Source organism: Oncorhynchus mykiss, chromosome 17, assembly GCF_013265735.2.
Source record: "Oncorhynchus mykiss isolate Arlee chromosome 17, USDA_OmykA_1.1, whole genome shotgun sequence".
Taxonomy (NCBI): Eukaryota; Metazoa; Chordata; class Actinopteri; order Salmoniformes; family Salmonidae; genus Oncorhynchus; species Oncorhynchus mykiss.
In genome coordinates this window covers 59,465,334-59,491,921 of record NC_048581.1, presented here as the reverse complement: position 1 = coordinate 59,491,921, position 26,588 = coordinate 59,465,334, and the positions used below count along the sequence as shown (strand labels likewise).

General features: G+C 45.1%; 1 protein-coding gene across 6 annotated transcripts; it reads left to right on the top strand.

Moving 5' to 3' along the window:
• Window positions 1-383: 383 nt before the first annotated feature.
• LOC110494248 (tubulin monoglycylase TTLL3) lies at window positions 384-13,522 on the top strand. Of its 6 annotated transcripts, none has more exons than XM_036950340.1 (13): window positions 385-532; window positions 2,737-2,809; window positions 6,330-6,421; window positions 7,425-7,590; window positions 8,143-8,198; window positions 8,280-8,408; window positions 8,628-8,742; window positions 9,238-9,354; window positions 9,439-9,622; window positions 9,776-9,921; window positions 10,238-10,481; window positions 10,679-11,114; window positions 12,535-13,522. In XM_036950340.1, the coding sequence occupies exons 2-13, from the start codon at window positions 2,794-2,796 to the stop codon at window positions 13,279-13,281; spliced, it is 2,448 nt and encodes an 815-aa protein (XP_036806235.1). In that variant the 5' UTR covers window positions 385-532; window positions 2,737-2,793; the 3' UTR covers window positions 13,282-13,522. The 6 variants fall into 6 exon arrangements, with proteins under 6 accessions (XP_036806233.1, XP_036806235.1, XP_036806232.1 ...); XM_036950339.1 differs by having other exon boundaries at window positions 386-532; window positions 9,235-9,354; XM_036950338.1 differs by having other exon boundaries at window positions 384-532; window positions 9,235-9,583.
• Window positions 13,523-26,588: the final 13,066 nt, after the last annotated feature.

Below are 26,588 nucleotides of genomic sequence, written 5' to 3'. Positions count from 1 at the left end.
TGACATTGATCTACCATTGGTGTGTTAGATACCACCCACATGATTTTGATTGACACCCCCTCATTATCATATTGGAGGAGGAAATACAGAAATAAATGAATGAATAACTATATAAATAAAATGAATAAATACATAGATAAAAATTAAATACATAAAATGTATACATTTTTATCAGTATTTTTTTTATTTCCTTGCTCATTTAATTATGTGTTGATTTATGCATTTATTTATTTATTTAATTATGGCAGGTTTGGACCTTCCATATCTCCTCGCCTTCTTCTCCAACCCATTGGATGAGAAAGCCAGAGGTCCCGCCCCACTGACCATCACCTCCAATGGGTTTTGAGAAGAGGTGAGGCGAGAGCAGGAAGGACACAAGCATTCTGCAATTGAGATTCTCCCAGTGTGTAGGAACTTGAGGGAGGAGGCAGGATTGCGCAGGTATTCAGGTAGCAGTTGGGTCACGGCAGTCAAAAGGAAGCAAAATGGTGCAAGCGGCAGCTGGGGGAATAAAAGCACCATGGGAGTACAGGTGAGTTCACAGTGAGTACAGAAATGACCGTGAGCATGATATTTGAAGCTTAGATACAGATATTTTTTATTGGCAACAGATTTGCCATGTGTTTAATAACCCCATTATCTGTATTCAACTAATTGCCTGGGAATGTTTGTATTTTCCATATTGCATGGTAATGGAATTATGCTGAGATTCCTGTTTTTCCCTATAAAATGTATACTAAATAAAAAACACAGTTTCACAGGACATTGTACTAAAACACATTTACCGGAAGGACTATGCAGCTACAACATTTGGTTCTTTTTTCCAGTAAATTTTTTTTTTTTTGATTTACTGTGGAAATTGTTCAAAGTAGTCATTGTCCTTAGAGTTGTAGGGTTTGATATACTTTACAATCAATGGTTTTTGTTTGGCATGCAGCATAATTCCGTTACCATGGAATTGCCCGTAGGCTACTCACCGTCTGACTATAGACTATACAGATTACTGCACTTCAGTGCTCATCGGGAGAGAGGATATTTTGGATATTTTGAGTGTCTTTTCATTCTGGATAATGAACTAATTATTGTAGACTTGTCTAGCCTCGGATGTGACAGTACATATTTAATCTCTATTATTGAGTGGGCTTGGTGACGAGGTAGCTGTAACTAGGTAAGAAGAATTACATGTCAACATTGTGCATTGAGATTTCTGCCCTGTGTTTGCGTGCATGTTTATTTGGTGAACATGACCACAGTCTGTGAAAAGCCTCAGGTGCATGTGGGAGGGGTGTATATGTGTATACTCCAGAGTGGGTGGGGGTTTGGCAAAACAGGTGACAGTGTATGTTTCGGCTCGCCACAGATTAACAACCACCTGACCCAGATCACTACCCACTCGCTGTGTCATTTTAAGAAAACCTGCCCTACAGACAGCTAACAGCAGAACCTGTGGCTGTGTTTGAAAGTGTAAAGTTAATGATGCATTGTGGGTAAATGGTGACTGACTGATCTATAAATATTAATAAGTAGTTATTTATGATGCAAGGTGATTTGTAGATCAATCAGTCGGCAGTTGCCTTCACTGTCGGCTTCACTCTGTGAAGTGACTGCTTAGTCTACACTGTAAATAAATCCTGTTGTTTTTACGGTCATTTACTGGCATTTACTGTAAATTGCTGGGAAAAAAAGTCCAGTATGTTAGAAACTTTACAGTAATGTACTGGTAAACGAAAATGTATTTATAATTTACGGTAACATACTTTCTTTAAGTAAGTTACTTTAAAAACAAAAGTTTTCATTTGTTTGTGTATACATACACAGCACATTCTCCAGTGTTAAATAAACACAGATTCTGTTAATTTTAATACTGGTCCAGTGTCTATATGGGTCTACAGTTTTCAGTGTTAAATTAACACACTGCTTAGTGTAAAGCCTTATTGGTATATTTCCCAGAGTGCCTTGCTGTTCGAGTGATTTGTAGTTACAACCCAAGATTGTATTTGTTAGTGAAAGAGACATGGTTGTTCCATATGACTTGTGGCCTTCACCAAGTGAGCTCCTAAATAAACATGGGGTCATTATTAATTAAATAAGAGTACAACACATTTTTAGGGCCTTACTTTGAGAGCTGAATGTTACCCTATTGAAGTTGCCTGACATTTGAGGTTTTCAAGCCTGCAAGTCACATTGTAATGAACTGTGAAGGGATGTGTGATTCTTATTGGAATCCAGCCGCAACCTACATTCAGAATGATTGCCAGGTTTGGGAAGATAAATGATGAGACTACCTAAACCATTTGTAATGAAACAAACATTTTAGTAATGGGTGCAACAAGTCCAATTAACAGATTGTATTAGTTTAGAAAAATGTTTGTTATTTATTTGAGTAGCATAAGATTAATTAAACCGTCAATGCAAAAGCAATTCTAAAAATCAACCTGCAATAGAGAATGTTGGGAAATATGGTAATGATGCCATGGTTTTGGTTTAACACTGGTTATTAACACCAACACTTGGGTTCATTTACACCAATGAGTGTTAATTTAACACCAGAATCAACACTATAAATGTTAGACTGAAAAATCCACACTAGGTAACACTTAGGTGATTTAGGAGTAACAGTTGGAGCGGAGCTTGCGGTTGCCTGTGTCATAAAGGTCCAGACCTATTGGCTGGTAGTGTGTGTGTGTGTGTGTGTGTGTTCTTATGAGGCATGATGATTATCTATTCTCTCCTTAGATGACCAGAGAGAAGGGGACACCAGAGTGACAGATTTTAGCCAACCCTGAGAGCAGCATGCAGCACATGCCTCGTAAGAACACACACACACACACACACACACACACACACACACACACACACACACAAAATGTTGGTGGAATACTGTATGGCTGCCACTTTGCTATTTAGTTATAATTTTGGTGTTTATCTTTACTTTTTTTGCACTAAATATATCCTCTATCATTTCTTATGATCAACAAGAACTTTTAAACATCAGATCGACCTCAATTCCAGCTTTGACTTCTGCTCTGCCCCGGGCTCTTTGTGTAATTTTTCAGGCTATCCAAGAGGAAACGCTGGTGAAAAAAACTGCAATATGCTCTGCTTTTCTGTAACATGCACTGTAACAAATTACTGTACATTTATAACAAACCTTCATCTAAGTACTGTAATTATAAATTACTTAAATGTGTCACCTTCTCCAATGAAGATTAAACACTTTTTTTGCAAATCTATATATATATATATATATATATATATATATATATATTTTTTTTTTAAATGACAGTCTTTTATATTATTTTAATAGATGCCTAAAACTCACTAACGCTTTGAAAAACTCACTAACGCTTCTATAACTCTCATCCCCTTGGAATGAGTGCATCCAAAACCAAACTCCTCTCCAAAAAGACAAAACATTCAGTCAAACTAAATTGTGAGCCAGGGCAACACACTGGCTAAACGCAAAACACAAAACCAATTGACTGCTCACCCTTGAAAGACAATCAGCTACCAAGTTGTCCTTACCACGGAGGAAACTCCTGCAAAATCCGTAGTAGCTTTCCTCCCGTGATTTTCCTCAGTGGAATGGTCTTTGGGAAACGAGTGGCAGCACACATGATGGTTAAGAGAAACTGGTTACCACTCTTTGCTTTGGGAAAAGGATCAACACAATCCACCAGAACCCTTCTGAAAGGTTAGTCAAAACCAGGAATAGACTGCAAAGGTGCAACCGGCACAGCTTGGTTAGGTTTATCCGTCCGCTGGCAAACTCGACAGGATTTACAGTAAGCCACAACATCCTGTTTCAGACCAGGCCAAAAGATGTTATGCAAGATACGGTCATACCATGACCCAAAGATGGCCTGCTATACTACCATCGTGAGCCAACCTCAGTATCTCTTGTTGAAGTATAACTGGAATGACAATTTGAGATACACATGCCCAGAAGTGGTGCGAGAATGCCATTTCCTCAAAGTAGCCCACATGAACTCCCTTAAACTCCTCCGGACGTATCTCAGCAAAAAGAGGAGAGAGTGAAACATCTTTACTCTGTTCAGCAATCAGTTGCTTCCGAGACATCGACGTGTCAGCTGTAGGAACACTCTCTTCCTTCAGTGGTCCTACAAACTCGCTCACCTTTGGGTTTTTCAAAGGAGAAGTCAACTCAGGAGGTTTAGCGAAATCAGGATCACCCATAAATGTCTCGGTCAGATCAACCATGTTGGGATTGCTGACATCCTCAACACTGCCGATCACTAACGAGGTGACACCAATCGGTGCACCCTATGTGCTAACGAGACTCCCAAGTGGCGCTGCGGTTTAAGGCACTACATCTCCATCCTTGAGGCGTCACTACAGACCCTGGTTTGATCCCGGGCTGCATCACAACCGGCTGTGATCGGGAGTCCCATAGGGTGACGCACAATTGGCCAAGCGTCGTCCGGTGTTAGGCCGTCATTGTACATTTTAAAAATGTTCTTAACTGACTTTCCTAGTTAAATAAAAAAACATGCTATATATGCTATTGTCCAACATCAAAACACACATGGAAAAAATAAACCTATAACAAGGGGTATGCTTCTTCAGCAACAGCAAATAGGGTGCTGACTCTAGTGCAGTGGAAGTCCCGATCCATTGTTCACCTGTCTTGGAATACCCGATGGTCAAATGCTGACCCTTCTAACTATCCAGAGAGCTTTCATCTGTTATCGTGACTACAGTATATAGTCCTCCTTAGGACAAGAAAAAAACAAGCTGACACTTAACGAACTGTACGAGGCTATGAACAAGCGGGAAACCATCAACCCGGAGGCTGCCTTTCTTGTTGCCAGTGATTTTAATTCCACTTCATTAAGACATGTTTCTTTCATCACTAGGAGCGATAAAAATCACTGTTACTCTAACCACATGCAAGCATACAAAGGCCCTCCCTCGTACCCCCTTTCGGCAAATCAGATCATAACTCTATACTATACAAGCAGAAGCTTAAACAGGAAGTACCTGTGATGTTCTCCGTTGGGAAATGGTCAACCCGAATCGAAGGCTATGCTACGAGAGGGGTTGGTGCTGGAACTAGAAACTGGGATCTGTGCTATTGCTGGGGCTGGGACTGGATACCATGGGTTGATGATGCGTCTGGTGTTGGGACTAGGGACCGGGAACCGGGAACCAGGACTGCTGCAGGTTCTGGGTCTGGATCTGGATTTGTAGAGGGGAGGAAGGACAACCTGAGGAGCCAGCAGACACACAAGGGAGCCCTAGATCCAGAGGTCAATGGTGATACTCCCCTGTGACCTGCTCGCTCCGGGTGAAGGTTTGATCTTTGGTTCTTCCTCCACCCCTCATCTGAAGCTGGGGCTTGTGCTGCAAAATGGGTACTGGGTTAGTGCTGGGTCGGGATCTGGGTCTGCAGAGGGGAGGAAGGACAACCTGAGGAGCCAGCAGGCACTCAAGACCCGGAGGTAAGTGATGGGACTCGCCTGCGGCATGCTCGCTCCGTGTGTAGGTCTAGAGCTTTTGTCCTTCCTCCTCACCTCTTTTGGTGTGGTGAAGAATGGCTCCTGGTTCTGGTCTGTTTCTGTGAGAGGGATAGGTATAGAGTGAGGAAAGGGGAGAGAGATGGAAAGGGAGAAGGGGGTGGTAGAGAGTATTTTCATTGGCCTGGTCTGGTGTTGAAGGAGGAGTGATGTGGCGGCAAGGCTGGACGATAGTGGGAACATGGCCTCGTCACACTCACCAACAGGTTGTACATGTATTTGGTGTGAGTGCGACCAAGAGGGCAGTTCTCTGTAAGTACCTTGTGCCATCTATGAATTGATTCCTTCGTGGGGAGGCAAACATGAACAGTCGGAGGAAAGTCCTTCTGTTCGGAGTGTGTTGTCAGGGTCATAATGATGGGTTATTGGGGAGGTCTGATCACACACAGACCTATTTTGCTCACACACACAACACGCACACACATTCATACTGACTCTACACACACGCATGTACACATTGACCTACAATTATCATATACCCTGCTGCTACTCTCTTTATCATACAGTATATCCTGATGCCTAGTCACCTTACCCCTATACATATCTAATCCTACCACTCCAGTATCCCTGGACATTGTAAATATGGTATTGGCATTGACCCTGGAACAGACCCTGTATATAGCTTACTTACTTTCTCGTGTTCTTCTTATTTCTATTTGTCGTGTTTTGTTTTACTTGACTGACAATAAAACAGCAACATTTTCTCTCAGACCTTGCGGGGGGCCCCGCCAAACTGCGGTACGCCACTGACACCATACTGTATACTAAATGTATGCCTGTTTTCCCCCATAGAGGGGAGGGTGCGTTGCAGTCCGTTTAACCTGCCAGAGATAAACCCAGACAGGCTGAAGACTGCCAAGGCTCTGGTGGAGAAGGCTGTCCAGGTAAGACAGTTGTCTCTCACAGAGGCGCCATGCCCAGATGGAGCACAGGGCCACAAAGTTAGGTTCCCAACCTCCCAACCTCGTAACTAGCTACCAAGAAACAATTTCAGGCTATCAATCAAGTTAGACTAACTATCTTGCAGGCTGGCAAGGTTGGTAGACTTTATAAAAGCAAGCAATAACTTATATTTCTATATTTAACCCTGTAAGGTGACTGAGAACACATTCACAGCAATGACCTGGGGAATAGTTACATGGGAGAGGAAGAATGTGACAATTGGAAGCTGGGGATGATTAGGTGGCCATGATGGTATGAGGGCCAGATTAGAAATTTAGCCAGGACACCAGTATTAACACCCCTACTCTTACAATAAGTATCATGGTATCTTTAGCGACCACAGAGAGTCAGGACATCCGAAAGACAGCACCTTACACAGGGAAATGTTCCCAATCACTGTCCTGGGGCATACGACCAGAGGAAAGAGCACCTCCTACTGGCCCTCCAACACCACTTCCAGCAGCATCTGGTTTCCCATCCAGGGACAGACGATGAGCAATCCTGCTTAGCGTCAAAGGCAAGCCAGCAGTGGGATGTATGGTGGTATGCTGCTGGCAAACTAAATGTATTGAATAAGACTCCCATTCCTTTAAAAAAATGTACCCAGATTTGAGCAGAGAAGCCCCTCAGCCATCCTCACATACTTTTTTGGGGTGCATGATGCCCCTGGTCTCTTTCTCTCTCTTCTCTCCACACAACCACTGTCTGGGTCAACAGCAGACACACCACAACCAACACATTGCCTACAGCAGTGGTCACCAACCCTGGCCACACTGAAGAGAGACAGGGTATGCAGGGTTTGGCTCCAGCCAAGCACTAAGGCACCTGATTCACACCTGATCCAAAGGCCAGAGGAAAAATATTTCATACACTGCAGCTCTCCTGGACCAGGGCTGCAGACCAACTGACCTAAAGACACTTTCCTACCCTCTCTCTCTCTCTCAGCTACGGAGGGTTTTCTCTGTACAGGGCCCCTATCCTGTGATCCGTGCTGCCTTGCAGGCCAGAGGTTGGGTGGAGCGTCGACTGCCACACCCCGCCCCAAAACCAGCAGGCCATTGTCATGGTGAAGAGGATGGTGAGGATGGGGATGACAGTAATGATGACAACGGTAAGACGGAAGCTCTTCATTGGGCAAGCACATTAGGTTTGAATACATTTGTCAACCCACAATCAGACAGTGGCAAGGAAACTTTCAAGGAAGAAACTAGCTCTTGTGAGGTATTCTGTAGTCCACAAAGGCTGTAAGAGAGACTTCAACAGTTTTAAGTTTGAGCCTACTTATAAGGTAAAGCAGAATCCCTGCTAATGGTATGGATAGGGTACTTAGATTAATAGCTGTAGTGTAAATGTAATGGGCGCACCGGTAGGATGCTCCTAGTCCTAAGAATAAGATACAACCTGAGCCCATACCACATCAACCAAGATATGTCACACCGCACACATTACTCTCCTGTCAGGACAGAGCTTGTCATCGCTTGAGTGAGAAGTTGACCCCGACCACAAGTCTAGAATCAGATTAGCCTACTAAAAACCTAACCCTAACCATTAGGGGGATTAGAAAATATTTTATCATGTATCAGTGGTTAGGAGCAGCAACCTTCTCCCATTTCTACTCCTATGTTCTACATACTTTTATGTACTTCTCTCTCTTCTTTTTCAGACAGAGGGGTGGAGGGGGCGAGGGGGCACGACCCTGATGACATGTATGACCTCATGGTGAGCTGCTGTTTGATGTGATGTCACTGCTAGATTTTTCCCCTTTCCTGTCCCTCTTTCATTCACCCTTTCTTCCCCCAGTCTCGTCTGGTGCGAAATGAAACAACATACTTCTACTGGACGACACGGAGGGATGAGATTGACTGCCGCTCGTTACGGAAGGACCAGATGACCAATCATTATGCAAAGTCGGGCACTTTCACCACCAAGGTCACAGTCTGAATACAGATTGCACTCAATTCACTTAAGGAAATAACGGGAATACTCAGGCTACATTCTAGTGCCTCTCTCTCCCTCCTATTTTATTTTATTATCCTGCTATTTTCTCTACTTTACTCTATTTTATTCAGGGATACATAATGAGTAATTATAATGTCCCTCTCTCTCTCTCTCTCTCTCTCTCTCTCTCTCTCTCTCTCACTCTCTCAGGTGGGTCTGTGTGTGAACTTGAGGAACCTTCAGTGGTTTGATGCTACAAACCCAGACACATTCTTCCCACGATGTTACAGGCTCGGGGCAGATGATGAGAAACATGCCTTCATTGGTCAGGCCACTCTCTAACTGTCATTCTGTCCTGCACCCCAAGATGCATGTCTTTCTTTCTGTGATAGCTCAAGGTAGTAGTTTCCCTTAGGATCAGATGACCTTAACCCAAAGTCTCTAACCTTAACCATTAAAGGTATGTAACAGTATCTGATCCTGTATCAGTGGTTAGAGGGACCTTCTACCCACTTCTCCCTGAAGGCACTTGTCCTTCTGCAAGCAGCTCTCCATCCCCAATTCACAGTCAACATTACTGTATAGTACATGTTTATTAGGATTGTCTAATTGAGAAAAGTCATATTTTTCATTATCCCCTCTCTCTCTCTCTCTCTCTCTCTCTCTTTCTTTCTTTCTTTCTTTCTTTCTTTCTTTCTTTCTTTCTTTCTTTCTTTCTTTCTTTCTTTCTTTCTTTCTTTCTTTCTTTCTTTCTTTCTTTCTTTCTTTCTTTCTTTCTCTGGCCCCGCTCCCCTTCTCTCTCATCCACTTTTTTTAGAAGACTTCAGGAGGACTGCATGTACTAGTCTGCTGCAGCACATAGTGGAAATGAGTGATGGAGAGGGAAGAGAGCAAGTAGAGGAAGAAAAGGTGGAAGAGAACTTGTCACAATCCGAGGGTATCAGAGTGATATACTGCACACACACAATACATTGCAATACATTGTGCCATTCTCAATGTCAACCCAATAAGTCTTCTCCAGGCCCTAGGAAACGCAGAGCAACTCGATTGGTCAGTCCAAGAATGATTGACAGGGCTTTGCACGTATGCCAGGAGTTTCTCAACAGCTTGGACCACAGTGACATTGATGTCACCATGGAAACGCCACCCTCCCTCACAGAACAGCAGTGGGTCAAGTTCATGCATGACTACTACCTGGTCGTCCAGTGAGTGTGTTGTGTGTAGTCAAGGGTCATGTGTTAGTCATTCATAGCTTCATTGTCTTTGTTCAGCTAACCCATAGGTACATAGTAGCACTCGACTAAGGTATTTGGTTCAAATACCCCTGTGTGTGTGTGTGTGTGTGTGTGTGTGTGTAGTGAAGGTGTGGGGATCGAGGGTAGTGGTGTGTATGTGGAGCGTTGTCAGGCCATGCTGAATAGACTACAGGTGTGTCCACAGCTGGAGACGGATGGCCTCCACAACATCTGGATCATCAAACCAGGGGCCAAGTCACGGGGCAGGGGTGAGGCTGTGTGTGTGTGTGTGTGTGTGTGTGTCTGAGGGACAAATTGATATGATGCGTGGGGCAGGTTGGGTGTGTGTCATAGGGTTTGCTGTGTATTTTAATGTTCATGTGTTTTCGTAACTCTTTCTCTTTCATATCTTATTAATGTCTACCCCTACACCCTCATCCCCTTGCTTTCTTTCCTTGTACTCCTCTCTTTCCCTCTCGTTGTTGTTGTCCCTCTTTCCTATCTTATATGCCATTCTCTTTTTGTCTCGGCCCCCCTTTCTCCCTCCCTCTCAATCACCCTCTCTTTCCTCCCACTCCCCTCCAGGTATAATGTGTATGAATCGCCTCGAGGATATCCTGAGGCTGGTGGACAGTGACCCATCCCTAATCAAGGACAGTAAGTGGGTGGTGCAGAAGTACCTGGAGCGCCCCCTGTTGGTCTATGCCACCAAGTTTGACCTGCGCCAGTGGTTCCTGGTCACAGACTGGAACCCCCTGACCGTGTGGTTCTACCGCGAGTGCTACCTGCGCTTCTCCACCCAACCCTACTCCACACAAACCCTGGCTAGGTAAGAGAGAAGGAGGGGTAGTGAGTGAGTGAGTGAGTGAGTGAGTGAGTGAGTGAGTGAGTGAGTGAGAGAGAACTTGCTTATTTACCTGATCCACATCAGTTTTCCTTTATCAAGAGGTATTCTAGAGCAGTAATACCAAAAATATCAATAGTCCATTCTGTCCATCTCTCTCTTTCTCTCTCCACCTCCATCAGCTCGGTCCACCTGTGCAACAACTCCATTCAGAAGCATTTCCAGCCGTCTCAATGGCGCCACCCGGAGGTGCCCAAGGACAACATGTGGTCGTGCTCCCAGTTCCGGGCCTTCCTGCATGCCCAGGGCCAGGGGGCATCGTGGGGGGCGCTGGTGGTGCCTGGGATGCAGCGGGCAGTGGTCCACGCCCTCCAGACGGCCCAGGACCTGGTGGAGGGGCGCAGGGGCAGCTTTGAGCTCTACGGGGCAGACTTCATGCTGGGTCGGGACCTGAGGCCCTGGCTACTGGAGATCAACGCCAGCCCCACGATGGCCCCCTCCACGGCAGTCACCGCCCGCCTCTGCCCTGCCGTGCAGCTGGATACCCTGAAGGTGGTGCTGGACCGACGGGCAGACCCTGGTGCCTACACAGGGGGCTTTCAGCTCATCTACAAACAGGTAAGGCCAAGGGTATACAGTGGGGCAAAAAAGCATTTAGTCAGCCACCAATTGTGCAAGTTCTCCCACTTAAAAAGATGAGAGAGGCCTGTAATTTTCATCATAGGTACACTTCAACTATGACAGACAAAATGAGAAAAAAATCCAGAAAATAACATTGTAGGATTTTTTATGAATTTATTTGCAAATTATGGTGGAAAATAAGTATTTGGTCACCTCCAAACAAGCAAGATGTCTGGCTCTCACAGACCTGTAACTTCTTCTTTAAGAGGCTCCTCTGTCCTCCACTCGTTACCTGTATTAATGGCACCCGTTTGAACTTGTTATCAGTATAAAAGACACCTGTCCACAACCTCAAACAGTCACACTCCAAACTCCACTATGGCCAAGACCAAAGAGCTGTCAAAGGACATCAGAAACAAAATTGTAGACCTGCACCAGGCTGGAAAGACTGAATCTGTAATAGGTAAGCAGCTTGGTTTGAAGAAATCAACTGTGGGAGCAATTATTAGGAAATGGAAGACATACAAGACCACTGATAATCTCCCTCGATCTGGGGCTCCACGCAAGAGCTCACCCCGTGGGGTCAAAATGATCACAAGAACGGTGAGCAAAAATCCCAGAACCACACGGGGGGACCTAGTGAATGACCTGCAGAAAGCTGGGACCAAAGTAACAAAGCCTACCATAAGCAAGGGCATTGAAGATGAAACGTGGCTGGGTCTTTCAGCATGACAATGATCCTAAACACACCGCCCGGGCAACGAAGGAGTGGCTTCGTAAGAAGCATTTCAAGGTCCTGGAGTGGCCTAGCCAGTCTCCAGATCTCAACCCCATAGAAAATATTTGGAGGGAGTTGAAAGTCCGTGTTGCCCAGCAACAGCCCCAAAACATCACTGCTCTAGAGGAGATCTGCATGGAGGAATGGGCCAAAATACCAGCAACAGTGTGTGAAAACCTTGTGAAGATTTACAGAAAACGTTTGACCTCTGTCATTGCCAACAAAGGGTATACAAAGGGTATATAAGTATTGAGATAAACTTTTGTTATTGACCAAATACTTATTTTCCACCATAATTTGCAAATACATTCATTAAAAATCCTACAATGTGATTTTCTGGATTTTTTTTTATTCTCATTTTGTCTGTCATAGTTGAAGTGTACCTATGATGAAAATTACAGGCCTCTCTCATCTTTTTAAGTGGGAGAACTTGCACAATTGGTGGCTGACTAAATACTTTTTTTGCCACACTGTATGCATAGACAGACATACATGCAGATCATCCAGACACAAGCTTGATGATCACATATGATGAGTCTATGCAGACTATACAAAGCATTCCCAGGTACTATGTGGCATGAATAATACCCAGGCCCCATCAGGAGTGTGTGAACATATCTTGTTTCCTCATTCTCCCAGGCTACAGTTGAAGTCCCTCAGTACATGGGAGTTAACCTGCTGGTGGAGGGAGCCCCGCTAAGACGACCCAGACTGCCCCCACATAGAATCCGTGTCATCCTTGACCCCCCTCTCACCACACACATTCACACCCGCACCAACCAATCAGCCTCAGAAACAGTGGACAAATCCTCTAGTCATAGACCATCTCCATGCCACCGCCCCTCAGGCAAAGAGAACCAATCAAGGTTAAGGGGGAATAGGTTCCACAAAAGAGATGAAGAGGGTGGAGCTCTGGGGCGCCAGCACACCTCCCCTACTCTGAGGTTGTCTCAGAGAATGGCAACAGAGCGCCCTCTGGCACTCCACAGCGAGCACCAGAAGGGGGCTCATTGCCTGGGGATGAGTCTCAGCAGAAATTGGCCTCTCCGCCTGGTTCCCAGGAATCTGTCCCACTCCCTTAGCACCCCCTGTGGCATTTTAGGGGTTGACACCCACCCCTTTCACCCTAACCCCCACCCCAGGCCTGCCCCAGGACCCTGCACCGCCCGGCCCTTCCTCCCCCAGTCCTCCCTGGGACCCCCACGCAAGGCTCCAACCCGGAGCCTGCCCACCCTCTACGGCCCCATCCCAGCCCTGGAGGTCTTTGGCCTGCGCCCCAGCTCACTGACAGAACCCTTATCTGGGCCCAACTCTGGCCTCCGACCCTGGCCTCCGCATACACCAGTTCCTCCCCCACTTCCACAGGCAGGCTATGGCCACCTATAAAGGAGACTGCGCCGGTGGAGGACCCAAATCCTCTTGATGTAAATCCTTATCTGAAACATAAGGGAAAACACGAAACTGACTTTGGCTTAGCATTTATGGGTAACGTCATAATGTACTTGACAGACGGGGCTTTGCATGGGGGGAAACGATCTCTTGAACTGTCATGTGTTACTTACTCACTTTTTGAATTTTATTTGCCTTGAAAGTAAAATGAAATAGAAAATGAAATAAAGACTTTCCATCTGTGAAGTTAATGTGTCTTGTATTCAGTGTTAGACTACACATACATGACCGCCTGCAGATATCACTATCAGTGATCCTTAGGATGAGTTTTTGTTAACTGGGTTTATCCTGTATTGGTAATTGTATTTGGTTATGCATAAATCATACATAATTCAAATGACATTCAAATGAAAAGTTTCAAATATCCTAAGAAACAAATCAGTTAACTCAAAAATACACAAAAAAATCAGATTACAAAAGAAATCACAACTTTTGTTTCTTTGTTTAACAATGGTTGCTGAATGTAAATCTTGCCTGTCTGAATGCTGAATGTAGATATTGCCTGTCTACGTTTTATTTATTTTTAATTCTTGAGTGGTTGGTCTGGTGGAGTGTTTGGCAGTCTGTCTGTGTCTTGTTATTGGGGGAGGGGAAGGTGTGAGGTCTGAGTTGGGATGGGATGGCAGCGGTTGGATGGGGTGAGCGTTGTGGTGGCTGCTGCTGTGTCCAGGGTTGCCAGAGGGGTTGGTGCTGTGACTGAACTGGGAACTGTGCTGTGGCCGGGACTGGAGGCCAGGGGTTGATGCTGGGACTGGGGAACGGGAAAAACAGTAACCGGGAAATAAGAAGTGGGGCTGCTGCAGGTGCTGGGTCAGGATCTGTGTCTGTAGACAAGAGGAAGGACAACCTGCGGAGCAAGCAGGCCCACAAAGGAGCTCCAGAGGTCAATGGTAGGACTCCCCTGTGGCTTGCTCGCTCCTGTTGAAGGTCTGGTCCCTCCTCCACATCTTGACTGGTGGTCTAGTGCTAGGATTGGAACCCGGGATCTGGATTAGAACTGGGGCTGCTGCAGGTGCTGGGTCAGGATATGGGTCTGTAGAGGGGAGGAAGGACAACCTGAGGGGCAAGCAGGCACACAAGGGAGCCCTAGACCCAGGGGTCAGTGGAGGTTCCTGGTTCTGTGAGAGGGATAGGTGTAGAGCGGGGGTGTCAAAACTCCTTCCCTCGAGGGCCAAGTGTCTGCAGGTTTTTGGTTCTTCCTTTCAATTAAGACCTAGACAATCAGGTGAGGGGAGTTCCTTACTAATGAGTGACCTTAATTCATCAATCGAGGACAAGGATGGAGCGAAAACCCGGGCCTCCATGGAATGAGTTTGACACATGTGGTAGAGTCGTCCGCCCCCGGGTGCACATTTTGGTTTTTGCTCTAGCACTACACAGCTGATTTAAATAACCAACTCACCATCAAGCTTTGATTATTTGAATGAGCTGTGTAGTGCTACAGTAGGGCTCCCGAGTGGTGCAGTGGTCGTAGACACTGCATCTCAGTGCAAGAGGCGTCACTGAAGTATCTGGTTTGAATCCATGCTGCATCACATCCAGCTGTGATTGGAAGTCCCATAGAGTGGCGCACAATTGGTCCAGCATCGTCTGGGTTTGGCTGGGGTAGGCCGTCATTGTAAATATTAATTTGTTCTTAACTGACTTGCCTAGAAAAATAACAAAAACGTTCACCCAGGACCGGTTTTTGGGAAACCCTGGTGAAGGGGGGGGGATGGAGAGAAAGAAGGGGTCTGGTGCTGGAGGACTGAGAGAACAAACAGGGTTCAGACCCGCCTGGCCTCGGAGCACTCACCAACAGTTGGTACTTGTGTTTAGCTTGAGTGCCTCCTTGGGTGCAGTTCTCTGTATTTGCCATCTATAGATGGATTCCCTAGTGGGGAGGCAACGATGAACAGTCATCAGAGGAAAGTCCTTTTGTTCCTAGTGTGTTGTCAGGGTCAAAGTCTGATCATTTCACTGCAGATTTGGATGAGGGCCTACGGCAGGTCATTTGTGTAATTCTTGATTGTTCACAGGTCTTGGCATTTCTTTCCACTAGCCTTGGTACCTTTCTTTTCAGTCAATTGCAAACATGCTTTTCACACTTCCACACAAGATGCCAGTATTTCCATTCCAAGTCCAACAACTAACAGATTGGATTAGTTTAGAAATGTTATGTTATTTATGTTTGTGTAGCATAAGATTAATCAACCGATCAATGTACATGCAAAAACACAGGTATTGAAACAAACAATTTTGAAAATCATCCCCAATAGAGTATGCTGGGAAATATGATAATGATGGGTTTGGTTTTGAACAAACATGAATTTGTAATTTTACTCAACAAGCTTGTTCAAATTCAGCTCACTTTAAGCAGAGTTTGTTAGGTGACCACTGGTCGAGAAACAAATTTGATGTCACAGACAATGACACATGGGACAGACTGATACCGCCTTACACACACTTGCCTGCATCTAGCTCATAGTGGGTGTAATCATTAGTCCAACGCGTTAGTGAACCTGCTACAATCATGCAGTAACATTACAGTGTACAGTCAAGTTAAATCAAATCAAATCAAATCAAATTTTATTTGTCACATACACATGGTTAGCAGATGTTAATGCGAGTGTAGCGAAATGCTTGTGCTTCTAGTTCCGACAATGCAGTAATAACCAACAAGTAATCTAACTAACAATTCCAAAACTACTGTCTTGTACACAGTGTGAGGGGATAAAGAATATGTACATAAGGATATATGAATGAGTGATGGTACAGAGCAGCATAGGCAAGATACAGTAGATGGTATCGAGTACAGTATATACATATGAGATGAGTATGTAAACAAAGTGGCATAGTTAAAGTGGCTAGTGATACATGTATTACATAAGGATACAGTCGATGATATAGAGTACAGTATACACGTATGCATATGAGATGAATCATGTAGGGTAAGTAACATTATATAAGGTAGCATTGTTTAAAGTGGCTAGTGATATATTTACATCATTTCCCATCAATTCCCATTATTAAAGTGGCTGGAGTTGAGTCAGTGTCAGTGTGTTGGCAGCAGCCACTCAATGTTAGTGGGGGCTGTTTAACAGTCTGATGGCCTTGAGATAGAAGCTGTTTTTCAGTCTCTCGGTCCCAGCTTTGATGCACCTGTACTGACCTCGCCTTCTGGATGATAGTGGGGTGAACAGGCAGTGGCTCGGGTGGTTGATGTCCTTGATGATCTTTATGGCCTTCCTGTGACATCGGGTGGTGTAGGTGTCCTGGAGGGCAGGTAGTTTGCCCCCGGTGATGCGTTGTGCAGACCTCACCACCCTCTGGAGAGCCTTACGGTTGAGGGCGGAGCAGTTGCCGTACCAGGTGGTGATACAGCCCGCCAGGATGCTCTCGATTGTGCATCTGTAGAAGTTTGTGAGTGCTTTTGGTGACAAGCCGAATTTCTTCAGCCTCCTGAGGTTGAAGAGGCGCTGCTGCGCCTACTTCACAATGCTGTCTGTGTGAGTGGACCAATTCAGTTTGTCTGTGATGTGTATGCCGAGGAACTTAAAACTTGCTACCCTCTCCACTACTGTTCCATCGATGTGGATAGGGGGGTGTTCCCTCTGCTGTTTCCTGAAGTCCACAATCATCTCCTTAGTTTTGTTGACGTTGAGTGTGAGGTTATTTTCCTGACACCACACTCCGAGGGCCCTCACCTCCTCCCTGTAGGCCGTCTCGTCGTTGTTGGTAATCAAGCCTACCACTGTTGTGTCGTCCGCAAACTTGATGATTGAGTTGGAGGCGTGCGTGGCCACGCAGTCGTGGGTGAACAGGGAGTACAGGAGAGGGCTCAGAACGCACCCTTGTGGGGCCCCAGTGTTGAGGATCAGCGGGGAGGAGATGTTGTTGCCTACCCTCACCACCTGGGGGCGGCCCGTCAGGAAGTCCAGTACCCAGTTGCACAGGGCGGGGTCGAGACCCAGGGTCTCGAGCTTGATGACGAGCTTGGAGGGTACTATGGTGTTGAATGCCGAGCTGTAGTCAATGAACAGCATTCTCACATAGGTATTCCTCTTGTCCAGATGGGTTAGGGCAGTGTGCAGTGTGGTTGAGATTGCATCGTCTGTGGACCTATTTGGGCGGTAAGCAAATTGGAGTGGGTCTAGGGTGTCAGGTAGGGTGGAGGTGATATGGTCCTTGACTAGTCTCTCAAAGCACTTCATGATGACGGAAGTGAGTGCTACGGGGCGGTAGTCGTTTAGCTCAGTTACCTTAGCTTTCTTGGGAACAGGAACAATGGTGGCCCTCTTGAAGCATGTGGGAACAGCAGACTGGTATAGGGATTGATTGAATATGTCCATAAACACACCGGCCAGCTGGTCTGCGCATGCTCTGAGGGCGCGGCTGGGGATGCCGCCTGGGCCTGCAGCCTTGCGAGGGTTAACACGTTTAAATGTCTTACTCACCTCGGCTGCAGTGAAGGAGAGACCGCAAGTTTTCGTTGCAGGCCGTGTCAGTGGCACTGTATTGTCCTCAAAGCGGGCAAAAAAGTTATTTAGTCTGCCTGGGAGCAGGACATCCTGGTCCATGACTGGGCTGGATTTCTTCCTGTAGTCCGTGATTGACTGTAGACCCTGCCACATGCCTCTTGTGTCTGAGCCGTTGAATTGAGATTCTACTTTGTCTCTGTACTGACGCTTAGCTTGTTTGATAGCCTTGCGGAGGGAATAGCTGCACTGTTTGTATTCGGTCATGTTACCAGACACCTTGCCCTGATTAAAAGCAGTGGTTTGCGCTTTCAGTTTCATGCGAATGCTGCCATCAATCCACGGTTTCTGGTTAGGGAATGTTTTAATCGTTGCTATGGGAACGACATCTTCAACGCACGTTCTAATGAACTCGCACACCGAATCAGCGTATTCGTCAATGTTGTTGTCTGACGCAATACGAAACATGTCCCAGTCCACGTGATGGAAGCAGTCTTGGAGTGTGGAGTCAGCTTGGTCGGACCAGCGTTGGACAGTTAGCATTTACACCGGCGGGCCCTGGTGGCAATAAATTAGTAAAACCAAAAGCTTACCTTGACTTGGAAGAGTTCCAGTGTTGTGTTGGATAGTCATAGCCAGCTAGCTATGTTTGAGCAGGGTGTTTCAGTAGGTTAAACTAGCTAGCTGCACTTGTTGGCTAAGTAAGTGAAACTGAAAGTGGGGAAAAAATGACAATCTCGCTCTCTCTCTATTTCTTTGGAATTGTCCAAAGAGCGCCGAAACAGTTTGTATCGAGGCACAGATCTGGGGAAGGGTACCAAAACATTTCTGTAGCATTGACGGTCCCCAAGAACACTGTGTCCTCCATCATTCTTAAATGAAAGAAGTTTGGAACCACCAAGACTCTTCCTAGAGCTGGCCGCCCGGCCAAACTGAGCAATCAGGGGAGAGGGGTATTGGTCAGGGGGGTGACCAAGAACCCGATGGTCATTCTGAGAGAGCTCCCGAGTTCCTCAGGAGAGATGGGAGAACCTTCCAGAAAAAACAACCATCTCTGCAACACTCCACCAATCAGGCCTTTACGGTACAGCAGCCAGACGGAAGCCATTCCTCAGGAAAAGGCGCATGACAGCCTGCTTGAAGTTTGCCAAATGGCACCTAAAGACTCTGACTATGGTCTGAAGAAACCAAGATTGAACTCTGGCCTGAATGCCAAGCGTCACATCTGGAGGAAACCTGGCACAATCTCTACGGTGAAGCCTAGTGGTGGTAGCATCTTGCTGTGGGGATGTTTTTCAGCAGTAGGGACTGGGAGACTAGTCAGGATCGAGGGAAAGATGAACAGAGCAAACTACAGAGAGATCCTTAATGAAAACCTGCTCCAGAGCGCTCAGGACCTCAGACTGGGGCGCAGGTTCACCTTCCAACAGGACAACGACCCTAAGCGCACAGCCAAGACAACGCAAGAGTGGCTTCGGGGCAAGTCTCTGAAAGTTCTTGAGTGGCCCAGCCAGACTTGAACCTGATTGAACATCTCTGGAGAGACCTCTCTCATCCAACCTGGGAGAGGATCTGCAGAAAAGAATGGGAGAAACTCCCCAAATACAGGTGTGCCAAGCTTGTAGCTTGGCACACCAAGAAGAGTTGAGGCTGTAATCACTGCCAAAGGTTCTTCAACAAAGTACTGAGTAAAGGGTCTGAATACTTGTGTAAATGTGATATTTCAGTCTTTCGTTATGTGGTATTGTGTGTAGATTGATGGGGATTTTTTTGTGGTATCCATTTTAGAATAAGACTAACGTAACAAAAGAGTAAATGGGTGGAAAAAGTCAAGGGGTCTGAGTACTTTCCGAATGCACTGTATATACAATTTATAAAGTATTACATTTCACAACACTTTACCAGATACGTTTAGTGTGTTCCGTCCTTCTCATTCTAGACCATGAGAAAGCTTTTGACAGGGTTAGACATGGCATCCTGCGGATGGTGCTAACCAAGATGAACTTCCCTCAACATCTCATCCACTGCTACCAGAACATCACAAGCAGGTTCTGGTAAACAACACCATCACAGACCCATTCCTCATCTGATCCGGCATACACCAAGGCTGCCCCTTAGCCTCTCTGGGGTATATATTCTACCTAGAGCCTCTTCTCCAGAAGATCAGGTCAACACCAGGAATCCCTGGCTACCAAATACGGGGGGAAAGGCTTAAAGTGGCGGCATACATGGACGACATCACCAACATCGGCCCAGATAGTTGCTCCATTGCCTCAGCAACAAAAGTGGTGGACGACTACTGTGCAACCACTGGTGCCAGGTAGTCCTGAGGCATGGTCCTAGGGCTCAGGTCCTCCGAGAGAGAGAAAGAAAGAGAGAAAGAGAGAATTAGAGAGATCATACTTAAATTCACACAGGACACCGAACAGGACAGGAGAAGTACTCCAGATATAACAAACTGACCCTAGCCCCCCGACACATAAACTACTGCAGCATAAATACTGGAGGCTGAGACAGAACTGTACCTGTCACAGGACTGGCATGAGACTCTCCCTACCTCGTTCCCTATCAAAACATAGACCATCAAGCTTCTTGTGGTCACCTTCCAGAGGGATGGAGGTGGCTCCGTCAGCTAAGAGGAGACCATCTGCCACATCCAACAGAAGCGAATGGAACGCATGGTCCCTCAGAATGATCCTGGTCATGAATGCAAACATTCTCCCCATTCTCCTGTACCTAGGCAGGGTGTTCCCCCAGACAGCACAACCAGGAAGAAGATAGAACGCATGATGTTCACCTTTGGGGGAGCCAGATAGAATGACTCAAGTGCAGCACCCTGTACAAAGCATTTGAGAACATGGGGAAGGGGGTCACAGACATCCTTAACATCATTAGGGCACAGAGACTATCCAACTTGGTCACCAACATCTGCAAAACAGTCAGGAAAGCCAGCCACGTTGAATGGTACTTTGCCACCCCCATCCTCAGAACCCTCAGACTCAGCACCATCGAGAACACTGTGCTGGGACCCTCCACCAGTGCACAATACGTGGAGAGATTTGGGGTTCAGGACATGTCTGCCCACGGCTGGGCTGGCATGCTGGAATTTCAAGGACATCATCGCCCACCTAAGCGCCATTTCAGCCGTAGACCGCAGCAGGTATGGTGAAACGTCATTCAGCACGTCATCACAAACAAACAGAAAGACATTGCATGGATGGCTGTTCATGGTTTCCTCCCCACTAGGGAATTCATGTATAGACAGCACATAGCATGTACAGAGAGCTACCCCCACGGATGCACTGACACTGAAAACATATACCACCTGTTTGTTGAGTGCTCCGTGGCCAGGCGGGTCTGGGCCCTGTTTGTTGCCTCTGTTTCCTACAACAGGTGTTTGGTCAGACGTGAGTAAGACATCAACAAAATAAAGGAGATGATCGTGGACTTCAGGAAACAGCAGAGAGAGCACCCTCCTATCCACATCGACGGGACCACAGTGGAGAAGGTGGAAAGATTCAAGTTCCCCGGCGTACACATCACTGACAAACTGAAATGGTCCAACCACGCAGTGTTGTGAAGAAGGTGCAACGATGCCTCTTCAACCTCAGGAGGCTGATGAAATTTGGCTTGGCACCTAAAACCCTCACAAATTTTTACAGATGCACATTTGGGAGCATCCTGTCAGTCTGTATCACAGCCTGGTATGGCAACTGCACCACCCGCAACCACAGGGCTCTCCAGAGGGTTGTGCGGTCTGCGCAACGCATCATCGGGGGCAAACTACCTGCCCTCCAGGACACCTACAGCACCTGATGTCACAGGAAGGCCAAAAAGATCATCAAGGACAACAACCACCCAAGCCACTGTCTGTTCACCCTGCTATCATCCAGAAGGTGAGGTCAGAACAGGTCTATCAAAGTTGGGATCGAGAAACTGAAAACAGCTTCTATCTCAAGGCCATCAGACTGTTAAATAGCCATCAGTAGCACGTTACAGGCTGCTACCTATATACATTGACATGAAATCACTGGCCACTTTAGTAAATGGAACACTAGACACTTTAATAATGTTTACATATTTTACATTACTCTTCTCATATGTACAGTGCCTTGCGAAATTATTCGGCCCCCTTGAACTTTGCGACCTTTTGCCACATTTCAGGCTTCAAACATAAAGATATAAAACTGTATTTTTTTGTGAAGAATCAACAACAAGTGGGACACAATCATGAAGTGGAACGACATTTATTGGATATTTCAAACTTTTTTAACAAATCAAAAACTGAAAAATTGGGCGTGCAAAATTATTCAGCCCCCTTAAGTTAATACTTTGTAGCGCCACCTTTTGCTGCGATTACAGCTGTAAGTCGCTTGGGGTATGTCTCTATCAGTTTTGCACATCGAGAGACTGACATTTTTTCCCATTCCTCCTTGCAAAACAGCTCGAGCTCAGTGAAGTTGGATGGAGAGCATTTGTGAACAGCAGTTTTCAGTTCTTTCCACAGATTCGATTGGATTCAGGTCTGGACTTTGACTTGGCCATTCTAACACCTGGATATGTTTATTTTTGAACCATTCTATTGTAGATTTTGCTTTATGTTTTGGATCATTGTCTTGTTGGAAGACAAATCTCCGTCTCAGTCTCAGGTGTTTTGCAGACTCCATCAGGTTTTCTTCCAGAATGGTCCTGTATTTGGCTCCATCCATCTTCCCATCAATTTGAACCATCTTCCCTGTCCCTGCTGAAGAAAAGCAGGCCCAAACCATGATGCTGCCACCACCATGTTTGACAGTGGGGATGGTGTGTTCAGCTGTGTTGCTTTTACGCCAAACATAACGTTTTGCATTGTTGCCAAAAAGTTCCATTTTGGTTTCATCTGACCAGAGCACCTTCTTCCACATGTTTGGTGTGTCTCCCAGGTGGCTTGTGGCAAACTTTAACCGACACTTTTTATGGATATCTTTAAGAAATGGCTTTCTTCTTGCCACTCTTCCATAAAGGCCAGATTTGTGCAATATACAACTGATTGTTGTCCTATGGACAGAGTCTCCCACCTCAGCTGTAGATCTCTGCAGTACATCCAGAGTGATCATGGGCCTCTTGGCTGCATCTCTGATCAGTCTTCTCCTTGTATGAGCTGAAAGTTTAGAGGGACGGCCAGGTCTTGGTAGATTTGCAGTGGTCTGATACTCCTTCCATTTCAATATTATCGCTTGCACAGTGCTCCTTGGGATGTTTAAAGCTTGGGAAATATTTTTGTATCCAAATCCGGCTTTAAACTTCTTCACAACAGTATCTCGGACCTGCCTGGTGTGTTCCTTGTTCTTCATGATGCTCTCTGCGCTTTTAACGGACCTCTGAGACTATCACAGTGCAGGTGCATTTATACGGAGACTTGATTACACACAGGTGGATTGTATTTATCATCATTAGTCATTTAGGTCAACATTGGATCATTCAGAGATCCTCACTGAACTTCTGGAGAGAGTTTTCTGCACTGAAAGTAAAGGGGCTGAATAATTTTGCACGCCCAATTATTCCGTTTTTGATTTGTTAAAAAAGTTTTAAATATCCAATAAATGTTGTTCCACTTCATGATTGTGTCCCACTTGTTGTTGATTCTTCACAAAAAATGCAGTTTTCTATCTTTATGTTTGAAGCCTGAAATGTGGCAAAAGTTCGCAAAGTTCAAGGGGGCCGAATACTTTCGCAAGGCACTGTATATACTGTATTCTATTATATTCTACTGTATATTAGTCTATGCCGCTCTGACATTGCTCGTCCATATATTTATATATTCTTAATTCCATTCCATTTCTTAGATTTGTGTGTATTGGGTATATGTTGTACAGTTGTTAGATATTTAAGCAATAACACACGAGGGGGTGTGGTATATGAACGACGCAAAGCGGAGTGCCTGGATACAGCCGTTAGCCGTGGTATATTGGCCATATACCACAAACCTCTGAGGTGCATTATTGCTATTATAAACTGGTTAGCAACATAATTAGAGCAGTAAATATATATGTTTTGTCATACGCGTGGTATACATTCTGTTATACCACGGCTGTCAACCCATCAGCATTCAGGGCTCGAACCACCCAGTTTATAATACTCGTTAGATATTACTGCATTGTCGGCACTAGAAACACAAGCATTACGCTACACCCGCAATAACATCTGCTAAACACGTGTATGTGACTAATAAAATTAGCTTTGATCTGATTTATACGACAACAAAAAATACAATAAATCCTTTGCTCTGGGCTACGTGGGACAGAATGTGGCCAATGGCAGAGTCACATGATGACAGTCCCCAAGTTCAAAGCCAAACTAGGGGAACTTCTACGGGAAACCAGACGCTGTGAATCTGCTTAACTGTAACAACGACATCGGCCAATACAACAGATCTACGAAATACATCCAGGGGCTGGAGTTAAAGATATGCCCCAAACCCAGCCAGAATCTTTTACCAACCCCCACTATCAGGACAATGAGGGAAAATCTAAGTATGTGTATTGACCCATAAGCAAAACATTGTTATGGAAGTATGAAATGATTGCTTTGTTTTAATAAATATTTGCCTTAACTACTGCCTCAACCATTTCTATGTTTTGCTGGCATAATTTTATCATATCAATGAGGTTTGGGTTCCTTATTTTACCAGCAGGGGCCCCCACAGGGCTGAGGTTCTCCACTGGATAACAGTGGAGTTAATAGTGTCTATAACCAGTTATCCATCCAAACATTGTAGGCCAGTAAAGTACGTTGGATAAAAAATGTCACGTCAGGCCTGATGGAAACAGCACATTTGTCGATAAACTTTCCAAATGTCAACAAAACAAAATAGGAGGTGGATTATTTTTGTGTTGGTAAAATGAATCATGTGAGACGTCGGTGAAAACGCTTTTATATGCACATATTGATATAATAACAATCATATCGAAGTAAACTTGGAGTCATGCAATGACATGTGACCCTCCCACTACGACTCTGGGAAAACATGCCGTTTATGAGGCTACAGATTAAATACATTATGATCGTCACAGGGTAGTGAAAGTGCAAGGTGATGAGCTTGATGCTCCTTTCTAATAAATATTGAGGGTCTTATTCTTGTGACATAATGATCGATGCTTGGCTGCCGTTTGACAAATCAAAAACATTCTCACTCTTTTGTCCATAATAATCTCATAGTTTAGGCTATAGGCCTACCTGCACGGTAGGCTATCTACTGCAAGCTGTTGGCTAGAGTGCACATGGCAATACCAGAGTGGGCACATTCGCTATTAATGCAACATTTGTTGTGACAAAACCATCAGTAGAATTGAAAATGTGATGGAAACATATTTAACTTGTATGTTTTATTTGGTACATGGGAATTTAACTGAAAAAGTTATTTTTATGTGCACTATGTCATCACGCACAGCCTTTTATCTGCAACAAGTCAGTTTGATGGAAACACAGCTCTCTTGGGAAAATGAGCATATTGTTTTAATAAGGATTTTAAAATATTTGCATGAAAATCTGTCACCAATTGGATGGAAACCTAGCTTATCAGTGGCCTTCTATCAGAGGCTTTCTATTAGTCATTTTAAATTAGCTGTATTTGTAAACATATATGAGAGATGGTTGGTGTGTGTGTCATGAAGAGCAGTGACCATGCTCATGTACACCTGACTGCAGAGCATCTCTCCCTTCCTGGTCCCATCAACTCACCAATCACAGCTCAGCGCTACCCAGGGACAGCAGTGTGGCTGCACATGTGACAGCCGTGTGTGAAAAAATGACATGTCTGCTGGCATTTACTTTGTGTCGGTCTATTATGTGCTTCCACATTGATCTTCTCCTACTGGACAATATTGATCAGCCTGAGATGGTTGTTAAACTCAACAGCTTTGACTTAAATGTACACCAGTTCTTTAAACCTTGATCCCAGTTTATTATGAATCATCATTGCACCAGGATTTTTGACCCAATGCCCAATTCTTTGTTGTCCATAAACTATATAGACTCTACTATGAAGTGATAACATTATGATTATAACTATCTACCAGGATATTTGAGCCAAAAACCTGGTTACATCTGCCAGGAGGCAGAAACTTCCCCACAAGTGGATCCTCCAGCAAGACAATAACCCCAAGCACACATCAAAATCCACAAAGAAATGATTGACCACAACATCAACATTTTGCCGTGGCCATCTCAGTCTCTAGACATTAACCCCATTGAAAACCTGTAGTTTGAATTGAAGAGGGCAGTCCATAAGTGCAGTGGAAGGATATCTAGGATCTGGAAAGCTACTGTATGGGAGGAATGGTCTAAGATCCTTCCCAATGTGTTCTCCAATCTCTTTAAACCCCCATCTTTTTGAGAGAATAACAATATTGCTTGTTAAACCAAATCTCTTTCTCTAAGCAATTGTATTACTATAAAATAATATAATTTCCCAATTTCTTTTTGCAATATAATTTAGCTCAGTATTTGTATCATTTACATTATTGTATTATTATTGTGCTTCTGCATCCAAATGACTTCCAGATAAATATAAAAAATGGCCTTTGGAGCTTACTGATTGTTGAGGGACCACCACGGTATCTGTGTGTGTGTTTATTTATGTATGTCAGAAGCAGAGAGAACACCCATAGCAGTGTGTCTCTCCTTATGACCAGCCAAGCCAGACAAGCAGGGAGACTGCAGCAACTCTCCCCAGTTGTTGTGTTTGTGGCAGAACTTGATCCCAGAATATACATTTCACCACAACATGCACTCTACTCACTCATGACG

Excerpts from the sequence above, each read along its gene's own strand:
- LOC110494248 (XM_021569169.2), top strand. Across the intron at positions 9,623-9,775 it reads GACTACTACCTGGTCGTCCA|TGAAGGTGTGGGGATCGAGG; the intron begins GTGAGTGTGTTG and ends GTGTGTGTGTAG. Across the intron at positions 10,482-10,678 it reads TCCACACAAACCCTGGCTAG|CTCGGTCCACCTGTGCAACA; the intron begins GTAAGAGAGAAG and ends CACCTCCATCAG.